This window comes from Girardinichthys multiradiatus, chromosome 12 (genome assembly GCF_021462225.1).
Source record: "Girardinichthys multiradiatus isolate DD_20200921_A chromosome 12, DD_fGirMul_XY1, whole genome shotgun sequence".
In the NCBI taxonomy this organism is placed as follows: Eukaryota; Metazoa; Chordata; class Actinopteri; order Cyprinodontiformes; family Goodeidae; genus Girardinichthys; species Girardinichthys multiradiatus.
The window spans coordinates 32,278,682-32,295,569 of record NC_061805.1 but is presented as its reverse complement, the minus strand read 5'-3'; the positions used below and the strand labels follow the sequence as shown (position 1 = coordinate 32,295,569).

Sequence of the window (16,888 nt, the reverse complement as noted above, 5' to 3'; positions counted from 1 at the left end):
CAAGTCCTGCTTTTCCAACTTCCCAGGCAAGTGGAAAGCAGCTTAATTTCTTAGACATAATTATTATTTGAGTTTCTCCTGAGAATAATTACATTTTAACATTTTAAACCTTAGAGTAAACATTTTAAAATATCTGAGATAACATTCAGTTGTAAATGTATTATGAAAGACGAAGTTAATAAAGAAGTTCATGAAAAGTCTTCCAAGTCAATAAAAACATTTCAAGCATCTTAAGGTTCTTCCCTCCTTTCCACAATAAACATTTGAGGTATCTTAAAACCTTACTTCCATTGAAAAATGACATCAGCTTTAACATTTATTTGTCTTCACCTTTTGGCTCAAGAGATCAACAAGTACCAACTTAATATCTTGAGTGAATATTCTGGGTATCTGAAATAGAAATCTCACAAGAAGAGAAACTCACATTTCTCTTCAATGTAATTTAGTTTTTACTAGTCATAGTTTCAGTTTCTTGTTTATTGTTACATAGCCTCTAATAAAGTTTATAAATAATTAACAAAACAATATTTGGCATTTGTATATAAAACATTTCTACTGATCCTTTCAGTTTCCAGTGTCTGCAATAGCATTTTAATTATATGGAGTTATCTATATTTCGCTTTTGTCTGTACAGAATTTTAGCCTCTGTGTTTTTTTAAGTGCTTTAAAAATGTGAATTGGATATTTTCCTATTCACATTTTTATCAGTAATTTCATTTACATTAAATTTGATATACTGTTTTATGAGGTTTATTTTATATTTTAGTTATTTAAAACTGATATTTAACATTTAACCTTTCACCAGTAGCATTGTAGCTATGATCTATGATACCTTCAATGCAACTTCTAGTCAGAAGGAAAGTACTTCCTTAGATATCTGGAGCTGGAAGTCCATACATGAACACAATCATTTATGTCATTCACCCAAACAAAACCAACTTTTTGGTGTGAAAAATTTAATGATGAATATTTACAGCACTTATCAAGAATAGCAATACAATTCTAAAAGTGTTGTTTAAACATTTTAAGGACTTTGTGATATACTTATTTTTGGACACAATCATAATTTTGAAGACCTTGAAATACGTTTTTCCTATGCGGTTTTATATTGTGTTTCGACTCTGACCAGTAAAATGTCACATGGAAAAGGGATCTAAAACAATGAGATCTGTGGTTTAATTCTATATTACCACGGCCTGCCATACCTCCTTGCTTCTCATCATCGTGTCGCCTTGTTACCAGGCAGACAGCCTTTCCAACATGGCAGCGCCAAGCAACGAAGAGCAAACGCAGTTGCAAGATATGGAGGAGGAAGAGGCGGGGATGGAGGAAAGGGAGATGGAATCGGACGAAGAGGAGGGTATGGGTGTAGAAAATTCAGAAGACGAAGAGGACGACTCGTCGGAGGATGACAAGGAAAATGAAGCCGAAATCCAGCGATTGGAGGAGCAGGTAACTTAGCTGCTGTCCTGCCAAGCTGTTCGGCTAACCGACGTTAGCCGAACAGCTAATGAGAATGAATGAGTGGTGAACAGAGTTAGCCACACTGGTAAAAACTAGCAGACGCAGAACTGATATGGATTAATTAAAACAAAACGGGTAGTTTTAACATCCATTGAAGCGTTTAAATGGACGCCTGTGATGTGTCGTATTTCACACGTCGTGATTAGCTCCTGCTAACCTATGATGCTAACAGCTTGTCCTGCATCACCCGCCTTTTTACTCCGCATGATGGAATGATCGTTTTATATATATTAAAGTAGTAAACACATTTTGTTTTAAAATTAGCTGTATCCCACAAGTCACCGATAAACACATTAAGTATTGATCCAAATGAATTGGCTGCAGTAATATGATCAGTTATCTAACGGCAGACACAGCACTGAATTTCTCAAATTGTCATCTCTATTCTGCCCTTCTTCATCTGGTCGTGAAATCAGCTTGGTCCATTATGATAAACTTAAGGAAAGCTGCCTACCAATGTCTAATTGTTTTAAGTTAAAACAGAAAAGCAATAATTATTACTTTTGCTGTTATAACAATGTAACATTGACCATTGCAGATATTGGTGTTATCTAAAACATATTATTATTATTTTGATTGTAATGTGTAGTCTTAAGCTCCATTATAAACATGTTGCTTGTAGTCTACCAACTGTATTTATTTAAAAAAAAAGCATAGCCTTAATTAGAAATATTGCCAAACAGTCCAATGTATGTATCTTGTGATAGGGAGAAGTATACTTGCCTTTTTTCAACCAGTTGACAAGCAGCTTGCAGCAACAGGTGAGGGAAAGGCAGGGTCCCTACACAGTCTGGATATGTATGGAATTTACTTCTATCATTTTTCAAGGTTTTGTTTCCTTTAATTTATTGCCTTTGAGTCACTGACAGAGAAACCACTCTGAAAGACTCTGAAAGGAAACAAACTGAGAGCCCTGGAAGGGGTATCAGTACATTACTGTACTCTCCACACACCTGGAGAAAACTGGCCTCTTTCCCTGGCTTTCATCAGAGGGCTTTAAACTGTAGGAATTGTATGAAGGAAAGCCGGCTCTTAAATTTATCTCAGCAAAACCTCCTAAATGATGTTTCAGGTCCTAAACAGCTGGAGGAGCTTTAAGTGATGATGCTCATGTCAGGGAGATCTAAAGGGACCTAAGGGGAAAAAGGGAGGGAAGGCTTGAAATTTATATATAAATTTATATAAGTGCTCACCTGTTAGTGTAAAGGAAAATGCTGCAGACATTTAAGGCAACAACATATTAGCAAAAATAACCATGTTCACTTTTTTTTAACCACGGCCACAAAAGTCAACGAACATGTGCCATGTCCATTTTAGTTCCTCTTGTCTTAAGCTCTCGTCAGACTTTTATCACTCCCGTTTTTGTTTATGAATTTTTGCAGCTTTCGATCAACGCCTTTGACTACAACTGTCATGTGGACCTTATCAAACTCCTCAAGCAGGAAGGAGAACTTTGCCGCCTGCGAAAGGCAAGACAGAAGATGAGTGAACTTTTCCCTCTAACTGAAGGTTTGTTTATGTCTGTAAGAGTTCATGGGTCGAAGGAGGCAGCATTCCTAAATGATTTGCAACTGAAATTTTGTTATTATCTTTTTTTTCCCCAAACCTCCAGAGATCTGGCTTGACTGGCTCAAGGATGAGATCCGCCTGACTGAGGAGGATTCAAACCGAGAGAAAGTGTATGAGCTGTTTGAGAGAGCTGTGAAAGACTACATCTGTGAGTGGGCCACCTCCAACGAGACTGTTCCGTTTGACATTTACATCTTCACTTGGTTTTGACGTTTAATTTGATGTTTTACTTTATGCAGGCCCAGATATTTGGCTCGAATATGCCCAGTACTCAATTGGTGGCATGGGGTCACCAGGGGGAATAGACAAGGTGAGGTCCATCTTTGAGAGAGCGGTGACAGCAGTGGGGCTTCACATGACCAAGGGACACACGCTGTGGGAGGCATACAGAGAGTTTGAAAACGCGGTTTTGTCCACAGTGCAGGTTTGTGTTTCCAGAGATCTCTTCAGTGATCAGACTTTCGCTCGTTTCATTTTTTTTTCATATTCACATGCAAGAGTTATATCTAAATAATTGTTTTGCCATATAATGGATGAATATCATTCTTTATTTTGTGTCAAAGCTGAAATAAGTTCCTCTTATTTTCACAAAGTGAACACATTTCAGTATCATTTTCTCTGCTGCCTCTGCTCTCAGCCTCCCCCTGGCAGGATTCCCAGCCGTGAGGAGCAGAAGCTGCTCAGCGCTCAGCTTGAGCGAATTCATACACTGTTCCGCCGCCAGCTGGCCGTTCCCTTAATGGGTAAGCATGGCGACTCCTCCGTCCAGATGGACTGCTGTAAACTGGAGGCGATTCCTGTTGACATGGCCTTTCTGAAAGACTGAATTACATCATTTAAATATTAATAATTGCGAGATGATGCATTTGTTTGTTGCAGACAATGTCAGATAAACTTAAAAAGCATCCCTCCCAACATTTCTCCACAATTTAACATTGTGTTCTGTGGCTTTGCAGACATGGAAACTACCTATGCGGAGTATGAGGAGTGGTCAGAAAACGGAGTCCCTGAGACGGTCATCCATCTGTACAGAAAGGCTTTGCAGCAGAACCAAAAGTGCAAATCTCATGAAGAGGCCCTGGTAACAGACTGATAATGTTTTTCATTCGCTGTTTTCAGTCCCTTTTAATATTATGCACGGTTTCTGCAGTTCATACTACCTCACCTGCACTTATCTTTCTGCAGCTGGTAGCTGAACCTCCCAAACTGGGCGAATATCAAGCCTACATTGACTTTGAACTCAAGGAGGGCGACCCACCACGCATCCAGATAATGTTTGAACGAGCTTTGGCTGAGAACTGCCTGGTACCAGACATGTGGACCAAATATACCACATATCTTGTGAGTATTGGTCAGTTGCTGGCACCAAATTAGAATTTTTGCTTTGTAGAAGTTTGTATAGTTGCAGAAGAGTGACATTACATACAAAGCTGCAAACTCTGACGTCGATACTTAGCATAGGGGGCGCCCAAGATGAAAGGAGTGTTTGCAACAAGAATATGAGTTCATGAGGTAAGATTCATATGGCAATTTGTTAGTGAGGAGGAGGAAGTTGGTAAAAACGTTGCCTGACAGCAGTAGCCTGGAGACCTAACACATTAACACCCTATCCAGCGCTTTAGGCGCTCTGTGTTGAGCTCAGTCTCCCTGTAATTCACCACGATGATCTATGACCACTCGTGATGAATATTGTAATTCAGAAAACTAAACTTTACAATTAATTTGGCTCAGACACTGAGGGAAAAAAAATAAGAATCCTGTGAAAACATTCAGCCATTCATTTCAGAAAGTGAAACAGAGTGAAATATTTCAAGCCTGTATTTCTAGTCGTGATGATTTTTGCTTACAGATAATGAAAACCCAAAATTAATTGTCTCAGAAAATTAGAATACTGTGAAAGGTTAAATGTAGGAAACTCATAGTGTCACACCCTAATTAGCTAATTAACTCCAAACACTTAAAAAGGTTTTCTGAACCTCTAAGTGGTCTCTCAGTCTGGATCAGTAGGCGACACAATCATGGTGAAGACTGCTGACTTGATTGATGCCCAGCAGACTCTCATTGGCATCCTCCACAAGGAGAGGAAGCTGCAAAAGTTCATTGCTAAAGAAGCTGGTTGTTCACAGAGTGCTGTATCCAAACATATTTGTAGAAAGTTGAGTGGAAGGAAAAAGTGTGGTAGGAAAAAGCACAATGGGGATATTTACAGCTTTGAGAGGATTGTCATGCTGGAGGAAGTCTGGAGGAAGAGTGGATAGGCACATAATTCATGTTGCTTCAGGTCCAGAGTCATGAGGATTTTGCCATGTCATCTGCTGGTGTTGGCCCACTGTATTTCTCAGGTCCACAGTCTGTGCAGCACATCTATCAGGAAATTTTTTTCATGCTTCCTTCTGCTGACGAGCTTTATAGAGATGCTGATTTCATTTTCCAGCAGGACTTGGTACCTGCCCACACTGCCAGTAGCTGCTTCAGTGACCATGATGTTACTGTGCTTGATTGGTCAGCAAATTGGCCAGACTTGAACCCCATAGAGAATCAATGAGGTATTATCAATCAAGAGGAAGATGAGACACCAGACCCAACAATGCAGATGGCTTGAAGGCTGCTAACCTGGGCTTCCATTATACCTGATTAGATCTGTTTAAAAGAATAGTCAGGCATTTGTTGCTGTTACACTGCATCATTATCTGATTGTTCTTTTTTGCAGAGTTGTGGCTCCAAAGACTCCATTTGTCTTAGAACAGTGTCTTTTAAAATTACTTCTCTGCTTTGAAAAACAGTAGAAAGGTTGATCGTGATTTATTTGTTTTTCCAACTTATTTCAGAGTTTTTTTGTTCTTAAATAATACAAACTTTTATGTTTAAAATAAAACAAGATTTAATTAGAGTTAACTTTAATATATACAAACAATAGACACAGATTGTATAGCAACACAACTTACCTTCACAATTGCGTTTGCTTGTTATTCTCTAGTAATAACAGCTCGGCGAAAATGCTCACAGGATTTTTCTTTCAGGACCGCCAGTTGAAGATCAAAGACCTGGTCCTCTCCACTCATGAACGAGCTGTCAGGAACTGCCCCTGGACCATGAGTCTGTGGAAGAGCTACCTACAGGCTCTGGAAAGGCATGGGGCCGACCACCAGAGTGTGTCAGGTAACAGCTGAAGCGATGCCTGAGCAGCATGTTAATGTATGTATTTAATGTTGCCATTCTTTGGTAGAAGCATCCTGTTGCCTTTTTAGTGCTGGATCTCATTTCATTCTTTTCCACAGATGTTTTTGAAAAGGCGCTAAATGCGGGTTTCATTCAAGCGACAGATTATGTAGAAATATGGCAGGCATACCTCGACTACCTGAGGAGACGTGTGGACTTCAGTAAAGGTGGGAGCAGTTCTGAATCAAAAATAAAATTCGGATGAACCCTTTGCTGATGGTTGCATTTCTTCTTTTTTACAGAATCCAGTAAAGAGTTAGAAGAGCTACGCACTGCCTTCTCTCGGTCTCTAGACTACCTGAAACAAGACGTTGAACAACGTAGGTGAATTTCTCTGAATTAACGTTTATTTGTCTTATCAGCTTATTTTGGTTCAGTTTATTTGTTTCATGTCCTCCCACACTCCGATCCTGGTTATAATGCAGTATACAGTTATCTAGGTAAGCCTAGCCTGTTGCATTGTTATTGACTTTGTAGCAATCCCTCTTGAGCGAGCATGCGGGACGGTGGCTTGCATTGAATCGCTAACCTTGTGGCAATTCATTTCTCTGACTTTATTTTGCCATCAGCTTTATTTTGATATCACTCACTATGTTGTGTGACCACAGGGTTTGGTGAAAGTGGAGATCCTTCTTGCGCCATTATGCAGATTTGGGCTCGGATTGAGGTGAGCAGACTCTGCGGCAATCATTTTTAGGAGAGAGTAGTGCTGTTGTCATAATTAGGAGATGTTTAGCAATGCAACACAGTGACTTAACATCTTGACTTTCATTACAAAACCTTTAAGCTTCAAGAAATCAGTGCATTGAAAGCATTTAAAATATGTCATGTCCTAAAGTCCTTTTTAGAATAAAGAAAAAGAAAAGTTCACATTTTCATATTTCATCTTATTTTCCTACCAGGCCCACCACTGTAAGAACATGCAGAAAGCAAGAGAACTGTGGGATACTATCATGACTAAAGGGAACGCCAAATATGCCAACATGTGGTTGGAATACTATAGCCTTGAAAGGTTTGTCCGATGAACTCTAAAAGAGAGAAACTGAAAATTAAATTGATGTGCTGAATATTTTTAGACTAAAGCCTAAACCCTTTTTTTTTTTCCTTCTGTGTAATTTATAGAGCTTATGGGGACATGACTCACTGTAGAAAGGCTCTCCACAGAGCTGTTCAGTGCACCTCAGACTACCCAGAACACGTTTGTGAAGTCCTGCTCACCTTTGAGAGGGTAGAAGGTGAGTTTCATCTTGAAAACAAAGGCAAATGAGCAAAGATATAACTTTTTAAGTGGTAATGTGGCTCTGTTTCCTTAACCGATAATTTGTCAGTAACATCATATGAAGGTACCTTTTCTCTACACAAATGCTTTCTAGGTTTCAACTGCATCTACAAGGGTAAAACCGGATTACCAAGACAGCATTTTACCCCATCAGAAGGCCCTGGCAGGGTATGGAGGGCCAAAAAGGACTAAGTTAATAAATAAATATATCATAAAATGTGAATGTACCATGAAATAAATGGATAATTAATAAATTTAATAATTAATAATAATACAAAATTAAATAATTAAATGCACCATTTATATATTTTGTTTGATGGGCAAGTTGACAGTTTCAATAATTTTATGATGGCAGAAATAAATATAGAGTGAAATAATTGTATGTATTTTTAAATGAATTTATTGTAAATTATATGTAATTATTTAATTACATATAATTTAAATTAATTTAATTTACTCGTACTCGTCGTCTTCCGCTTGGCCATAGGTGGTCATGGCCATAGGTGAGGGTAGGAACGTAGACCGACCGGTAAATTGAGAGCTTCGCTTCACCACAACGGACCGGCACAGCGCCACCATTACTGCGGCACCCGCACCGATCCGTCTGTCGATCTTCCGCTTCATTCTTCCCTCACTCATGAACAAGACCCAGAGATTCTTAAACTCCTCCACTTGAGGCAGGAACTCCTCTCCTTAATTTAATTTAAAACATAAAATTATTCAGTGGGACATTTAATTATTTGATTGTGCATTTCATAATTTAATAGTATTTTTAATTATTTAATAATGCATTAAATTATTTGTACATTAAATAAACAACAAGACATTCACCTTTATTTATTTATTCAATGATATATTTATATAATTTTGGCCCTCCATAGAGGGAGGCACTTTTAATTTACACTTTGGAGTGAAGTTTTGTTGAGGGGGACTTCAAGATATGTCTGATTGGTCAAATTTTCTCAGCATTTTTAAGTAATTTCAATTTAAACTCATCCTTAGGTTAAAGCAAAATAGTTCTAATGTGTGGTGTCAGACCCATGATTGTGTCACATGCTGTTGTGCAATTATTTGGAACACGCTGGGTTAATTAAGCTTGTGTTAACGTTGCACATTTCATTTTCCACTAGGATACTGGTCTGGTGGGGGTCCCCGACACAAACACTTAAAGAAGTCATAGTTTTCATGTTTCTATCAATCAATTGAAACACAATATATCTTAACAGTTGTTGAGCAAACACTCCATAATGTATATGTCCAAGTATATATCTCTATACTTATCTTTATTTATATTCTTTCATTTTTGTGTGTTTCTCTCCATCTGTCCTCGTCTGTTCATCTCCATCTTTCTAGCTTTATTTATCTATCCGTCTTCATTTATCTATATCTATTCGTGCTGGCCAACTATTAAAATTCTTTATCAGGATTAATTGCACTGTTATGTGCAAAATTCAGTAATGAATTCAAAAGTTGTTTTGTGGATTTACTTTAAAAGTACTTCTATAAGAACAAAAGCGTAACAACATCTTAGTTTGCAAATATTTCAAACAAATAAGATGCTCATTAACTGCAATATTCTAAAGTAGATACACATTTATTGTGGTTTAATAGTTAATCAGATGTTTAAACAAACAGCAAAATAAGAAACTACAGCAAATAAATAAAGGACAAACTCTGAACATTGAGACACTTAGTCTGTGATATTCAGTTTGAGTTCATTTGTTCACTTTACCCTGATGCACATGTGTTTATCATGTGAATGACATAGTGGGAGCTGGATCTTATTTTGAAATCACAAAAGAAGACATTTTTTAACACTGCTTTAACACTGGCTCCTACAACACAAGGTAAAATAAAGATTTGGCCCATACGAGCTTCCATCCAAGGTCATAAACCATATTTGATTTATCTTGTCCTCTCCGTGCTCTCCACTATTATTTAGAAAATAAATTAGAAAACAAATTACCTTGACTTTCGGAGTAAGAGGGGTCCGTCCATCCATTCCAAAACAACAAGGGGAACACTGATGTTTCTCCGTGCCTTCCCCCTTCCTGCTTCACGTTTGTGCGGCTGCACACAGCAGCCTTACATCAAGACTTGTCGGCGTGTTCCTCGGCCATAAGTTGGAATCAACTTGGTTCCTCTTCCACTGTGGTAAATTCAAAAATGAGCGAACAGGTACAGATGTTTAATAATTTACCACAGGTTCTTTGCAGTGTATAAGGATTTAATACTGTTTTAGAGCATAGCTGCTATAAAATAATGATAACAAAAAGTTAATTTTAGTGACTACTAGGTTGTAACCCTGACTTTATTTAAATTTTATTATAGTTAAACCTTTCCTTGGAGTTTGCAGTGACTTTACATAAGTTATAAAGTGTAATTGCTATGGTTCCAAAAGCTACAAAGTGTAGCTTTCTTTACTGAAAATCTGAGGTTTTTATTTTCGTTACTGGAATTCCTTCTCCTCTCTCTCCGACACTTAATCAGGAGTTTGTACCTCGAAATTCATTTAAAATCTGTAACCAAGGTTTGAAGTGACTTTATTTGGCTTTTAAGTTGTAAGCATTGTGTAAAGAAATCTGTAAATAATACTGCTTTCACAGTTTTAATCACATTTAGGACTCTGCTGTTGGAGTGCATGGTGATCTGTCTCCTCAAAACACTGAGGCTTCATGCATGAGCAAATATGAACGTTGTTCGCAAACAATAACACGTATTCAAGCTGTAAAACTGGAATGTAGCAGATTAATGGGCTTTCAAAAACATTAACTGCTGCAGTAGGAGAAGTGATCCTCTCAGCATCAACAAACGTGATGTACATAAACAGCCCAGTTTTGGACCCCACAGTTAAATATAACACAGTACGGCCAGGGTATAATATGAGGCTTTGCATAATTAAGTTTCCATCGACGAAACTCACCTCTATTGAAATTAGGAGACGGAAGAACATGTGTGATCTCAGTTAGACTTAATAGCGCTAAATACTTTAAATTGTTTAAATTGCTTTATATCAAGTTCTCATCTGTATACCAAGTATTAAGCACAGTACATATGCAGCTGTGTTCATTGTGGTCCCCTGAATGTTTGAACATTTTCTGTGTTTTAACAAGCTTCAATCTGTTGGAATTAACATTTATTCGCCCAGAAATTCAAAGTTATCACTACAGCTGCCTAAACAGCCCTCAGGCATGTCCTCCTAAACCCGTCGGAACATCATTGGAAGCTATGTCCTACTGCTTTTTATTACTGAATTTGTTGCAGTAGCTGCTTTCTGCTGTCATGCACTTGGTTTTTGAAAATGATTTTGCATTAGCTACCAGCCTACCTCCACACTCATCAGAGATGTTTCGCATCCAGCTTTTGTCACACAGTTGGTCAGCACAGGCAGGCTATGAACCTTTTCTCTTCATTAAACTGCTTGGAGTTTGGCTTAGATATCATGACCCTTAATTGCAAAAACACCCTTAACGTTATGTTCAGTTTCTGGCAAGAAACTTTAAGTAGTGGTACTTCTAGGTTCTGCAGATAATCAATTTGCAGTTTGCTTCGCTCTATTAATGAAAACAACAGCGGGCTTTTAAACTGATGTTTGTTAATAATGCTCCTGTCCTAATGCAGGTACATTGGAGGACTGGGACACAGCAGTACAAAAGACAGAGACGAGGTTGAACAGAATAAATGAGCAGCGAGCAAAGGTAGAGCGTACACCACTGTGCTGATGCACTGTGTGCAGGTGAATCATTTGGCTGTGTTTGGCTAATGTTCAGGTGTTTTTCCCAACTGTCAGGCGGCAGAGAAACAAACCAACATGGTACGTCACGAGGAGGAGAAAATGGAGCAACGGCGGAAGGCCAAGACAGAAAAGAAGGCCATCAAGAAAGCCCAGAAGGCAACTCGAGGTGGAGAGAAGAGAAAAGCAGAGCAAGATGATTATCAGGAGGACTGGAATGAGGAATCTGGTAAAAATGAAATTTGAGGGATTAAAAAAAATTGTCTACATTTTATAATTTGATTGAGAGAAATATTGTTAACTTTTTGTTCCTTTATTTCACAAGCTCCAAAAAGGCAGAAAGGGAACAGTGACAACAACACAGACGAGTACATGGAGACTGAGACTGGACTCTTTGGGAGGAATGCTCCTCCTGGAAATAGGCCTGCTTCTGGTAGAGCTAAAAATGCCCAGCAGGGGGCGACAGTTGCTCTCCAAAGGCAGAACGACGACAACAAACCTGAGCTGCGAGATGACAACTGCAGCGTGTTTATCAGCAACCTGGCGTACACCCTGGAGGACCCAGAGGCCAAGCTAAAGACGCTGTTTGATGGCTGCGGTCCCATCCGACAGGTTCGGCTGGTCACCGGGAACAGGGGGAACTTCCGAGGTTACGGATACGTGCAGTTTGAATCTGTGGTGTCAGTGCCTGAAGCCCTGAAGCTAGACAGAAAGGAGGTGGAGGGCAGGCCCATGTTTGTGTCACCCTGTGTTGACAAAAACAAAAATCCTGAGTTTAAGGTTAGTACACGTGCTAATTTCTTATCTGCATCCCAAAAAAGTCTTCTTATTACGTTGTTTTTCAAATCAATCAAATTATCTCATGTCCTTGACTTAATGTGAAATTATTAGTTTAAGAACATGACGCAAAGGTTGATTTTTCTAGGTTTTGTTGACATTGTTTTTTCTCGAACATGCCTAAATATGTTGTATTTTGCAATTGTGCTTGAAAATTTGCTAAGGATTACTCCCTGATAGTTTTCTGTTTAACTGAAGTGAGACGGGTTTAACTCGCGCAACTTTAAATGCTGTTGTTGGACCGTTCTATTTCATAATCATAAATAATCTTCTGCCCTCTGCAGGTGTTTAGGTACAACACATTGATGGAGAAACACAAAATCTTCATCTCTGGGTTGCCGTTCTCATGCACTAAAGAGCAACTGGATGAGATCTGCAAAAATCACGGCACCATCAAAGATGTTCGTCTCGTCACGTATCGCTCAGGGAAACCTAAGGTGAGACGTTCGGTTTCTTGCAAAAGTATTCACACTCCTCGAGCTTGTCCACATTTTGTTACAACTACAAACTTTATTGTGTTTTATTGGGATTTTATGTGATGGACCAACACAAAGTAGAGCATGATTGCAAGTCGGAAGGGAAAGGATACGTGCGTTTCAAAGTTGCTCATTCATTCAATAATTTGTAAACCTACTTCTTGCTGCAATTATGACATATCTCAAATGGTACCTCGTGTGTCATATCAGCTTCGCACATGTAAAAGGGTAAAATATTAGCCTTATTTTTCTTGCTACGATGAGTCTATGAAAAGCAGTTTTAAAGTGTTGCCACATTTCTAATTTTGATTAGGTCTTGACTTTGACTGGGCTATTATGGCACATACGTCTGCTCTCATCTAAACAATTTTCTTTTTCATTCAGCAATTCTCTCAAGTGTTAGTTTTCCGACACATAAAGTGTTTTGCAAGCAGGACTAAAGGTTCAGATTTGGCTGCATCTGACCAGGACTCATTTTCGCTGTGCCGCCTACATGTTTGCGGCAAATCTCAGATGGGGCTTCTTATTGTGCTTATTGCTGTACAGCTCTGCAGCTCCTCCCGAGTTACCACAGGCCTCTTGACTGCGTCCGTTTAATGCTCTTGTCTCACAGACTAGGTTGACGGTCACGTCTTGCTAGGTTTGCAGTTGTGCCGTACTCTTTCTCTAACAAACCTGCAATGCCTTCACAGAACAGCTGCATTTATATAATAAAATAAATGACACACAGGTGGAGCCTGTTTACTAGTTGGTGACATCTGAAGGCAGTTGGTTAATTTTATTAAGGGGTATCAGTAAAGAGGGCTTTATTTATATTCATGCCACAATTTTTTTGATTTGTAAAACATGTTGAAACAGTTTATTATTTTCCTTCCACTTTACAGTTGTGCACCACTTTCTGTTGGTCTTTTACACTAAATCCGATCGAATTACATTGAAGTTTGTGGTTGTGAAACTGTGGAAACGGCCAATGGGTGTGAATACTTTAGCAAGTCAGTAGAGTTGACTTAAAAGTCCTGAAGATGAGCATCTTTGTGATCCACTGACCTCTCCCTTGGCGCTTGGCTCTTGGCTCTGCAGGGTCTGGCATATGTTGAGTTTGCAAATGAAATGCAGGCGTCCCAGGCAGTGCTAAAACTAGACGGCATTGATGTGGAGGGCAACAAAATCTCTGTTGCCATAAGCAACCCTCCTCGCAGGAACCTTATGGATAAGCCTGGTTCCAGCAGGCCCACTGGAGACATGATGGCTCGTCAGGTCTACGGATCGTAAGTTCACCAACACTTCCTCTCCAGGTCTAGCATGTTGCTGTCATTCTTATGTCTGAAAGTGCTAACGAACTTCCTGTTGCAGGAGAGGGAGAGGACGCACTCAGCTTTCTTTGCTCCCCCGATCTTTGCACCGTCAATCAGCACCTCCAGGCAAAGTGGAGAACGGGACCACAGCCGAGCAAGCACCGCCATCAACGGGCAGCACAGCAGCCAATGCGGCCGGAGAGCCGAGGTCTTTGTCAAATTCAGACTTTGCAAAGATGCTTCTCAATAAGTGACCGAAGACGAGGGGAATTTGTGAACTAATTCAAACTGAAAGCCATCCTGTGTCCTTACAAATTGGTGTTGGTGATTTCTGCTGTAATTGGTTACCTGACAGTCCCTTTAATGTCACTCACCTTCCTCATCCGTTCTGCAAGATTGCCTTAACCGTCATGCTCCTGCCCTCCATCGCAAACCCAAACAAGCAGGATATTTTTTTTTCTGGTGTGACAGAGTTTGTGTTAAGTGCGAGTGCCAGCCTGGTTTATATATAAATATATAAAGTGTATCATATTTGTGTGTAAATATGTGAAGCTGTTGAGGTTTCTGCTTTTGCTGTGTACTGTTGAAGGGATCTGTCAGATGATTATTTGAGAGTATTTTTTAAACATTCGAAATAGCTGAACTTGTATTGACTCAAAAGAAGAAAAGTATATGCAAAGGTTCTGACATAGTGTAATATAGCGTGCGCGTGTGTGTGTCTGTGTGTGTGTGTGTACATAGTGAGGGCGTGACTTATGTGAATACATTTTTTTTTTTTTCACGGTTACATGATTTTATCGGTCAGTTTTAGGTTATTATGGAGTACACCTAATTGATTCATCAAATTAATACATATTAACATTTTTTTGTCGTATGCTTTCAGGTTTATTGCCTTATCTCAATTATCACATGCGCTGAAGAACAGAGCGTCTGCCACCAGGTCTGTTGCGTTTTTGAAACCTAGGCTCGATGTTTGTTTATGGCGCCAAAGCGGCTTTATCTGGGATGAACTGGATTTCCTCCAAGCTGTGAAGTTTAAGGCTGCTGGGATGTTTTTGGTGTTTTAAGAAATGTGCTCAGTGAGAGGATCAACGGCACACTGATGGGTTTTTGTTGGGTTTTTTTAGGCCAACTCTGGAGCTTTAAGAGTCTGTAGACATTACCTGTAAAAACATCAACACATTTTATTTTAAGAGTGTAAACTTGTGGAGTTTTCTCAAGTCGAGTCTTTTTCTTTAATCGATTTAAAAAAAAAGATTCTTAAGAGAAATGGGTTGAAAGAAAAATTGTGAATTTAGCTCAGTTGCGGTTTGTTTGCAAGTAGCTTTGAAGGGAAAATATGAAGACAAAATTGATATTTAGCTCTGGGTTTTTCTTCAGAGGTTCGTTTTAATCCTTCTCAGTCGTGTGAAACAATACGTTCGGTACCGTGGAAAACAAAACGACGGCTGTCACCTCACACACATGTAGGCCTGTGGAGAATCTATGCAGTTTTTCCATGTCGGGGTGAAGAGGTAGGGTTCTTGTACATACTGTTCAGTAAGCAAATTTCAGAAAGATCTCCTTAGTTTGTAATAAAAACAGATTTACATTTTCAGATGGGGATGTATTGCTCTCACCACAGTGCCCTAAGTCTACAGCGAATTAAGTAAATACATGTCTGAAGTCATCTTGTTTTCATGTCCTGTACTAAATGGTTGTATTGTGATTTTTGCTGTTTTGTATAATTTCTAAAGTTAATGTTTTAAATTTGGAGGATCTGAAAAGAATAAAAGGCTTTCAGAATCGGTCTTTATTTTTGTTTACGGTTTTATCAAGTAGCTCATTGAAAAGTTCATTTGAGTGAAACAGGTGTAGATTATTACACACCTATATATTTAAATTGTTTATTTTCATTTTGATGATTATGGAGTACAACTAATAAAACTTCAGTTAATGAAAACTAAAATATAAGAGATTTTGTTTTTATACAGAGGCTCCAAGAAGGTCCTGGGTTTAAATGATGGATTGTAGTCTTATTGTTTTGCATGTAGGACATAAAGTTTAATTTTCTCTGGGTACTCCAGCGTCCAACCTTCATTTCCTATCATCCTTCTTTCCTGCCTTGCTTCCCCCTACATCCTTCCTTTTTCACTTATGCCATGATGTCTTTTACTTGTTTTTTCTTTCCATCTTCCTGTCCTTCCCACCTTTCTCTCCTCCCTTGTGCCATTCTTTGCATTCTGTCTTTCACTTCCCTTCATTCCTTGTCCTTCTTTCCTCCCTTTTTTTTCTTTCCGGTTTCTGGTGGTCCCAAATTTAAAGCTTACCCTTTGTAGAAATATCAGCCATAGATGTATTCTGAACATTAGTATATTTTAAAATGAATATGAAGTACTCTGGAAAGTTTTACATGGCAAATATGTTGGCACCTAGATATTGTTACAGCCTAAACAATCATAGGTGAGAGTAGTGAAAGTTTTTGCTGATGAAGCTGGCTGTTCACAGGTTGCTATATCCAAGCATAATAATGGAAAGTTAAGTGGAAGAAAAAAAGTGGTAGAAAAAGGTGCATAAGCTGGAAGGACAGTAGGTTTGAGAGGACTGTGAGGGAAAGCCCATTTAAGAGTTTAGGGCAGTGGAATGGCTATTGATCGCTTCTGCTCCACAATGCAAAAAGAGCCCCGACTAAGCATGGCGGGCATAAACTGCAGTATCAGGACACACTCTTATAAGCAGAGATTTCTGTATTAAAAATCTTTTTTTTATTTTTATTAGTCATTTGTAATATTCTAACAGATTTTTTTATTAGATAGTGAAAATTAACTGAAGTAAACATTTGACATTCATCAGTGTGTAATAATTTTTTTTAATTTAAAATTGAATTTGTGAAATAAGATGACTTCTTAATGATATTTTAAATTATTGAGATGCACCTGTATGTTCCCTTTGTTGCGGCGTTATAAAATCAAAAAAG

The 16,888-nt window shown here is 38.7% G+C and overlaps 1 protein-coding gene across 1 annotated transcript; it reads left to right on the top strand.

Moving 5' to 3' along the window:
* Positions 1-1,245: 1,245 nt before the first annotated feature.
* Positions 1,246-15,727, top strand: sart3 (spliceosome associated factor 3, U4/U6 recycling protein). Its single transcript, XM_047381400.1, has 19 exons — positions 1,246-1,452; positions 2,907-3,033; positions 3,137-3,241; positions 3,333-3,517; positions 3,731-3,836; positions 4,050-4,174; positions 4,279-4,434; positions 6,114-6,252; positions 6,372-6,479; positions 6,555-6,632; positions 6,921-6,979; positions 7,215-7,324; positions 7,435-7,547; positions 11,213-11,289; positions 11,382-11,553; positions 11,650-12,104; positions 12,446-12,598; positions 13,718-13,905; positions 13,991-15,727. Exons 1-19 carry the CDS (start codon positions 1,261-1,263, stop codon positions 14,184-14,186), a joined length of 2,844 nt encoding a protein of 947 aa, XP_047237356.1. The 5' UTR covers positions 1,246-1,260; the 3' UTR covers positions 14,187-15,727.
* The last annotated feature ends 1,161 nt before the right edge of the window (positions 15,728-16,888 follow it).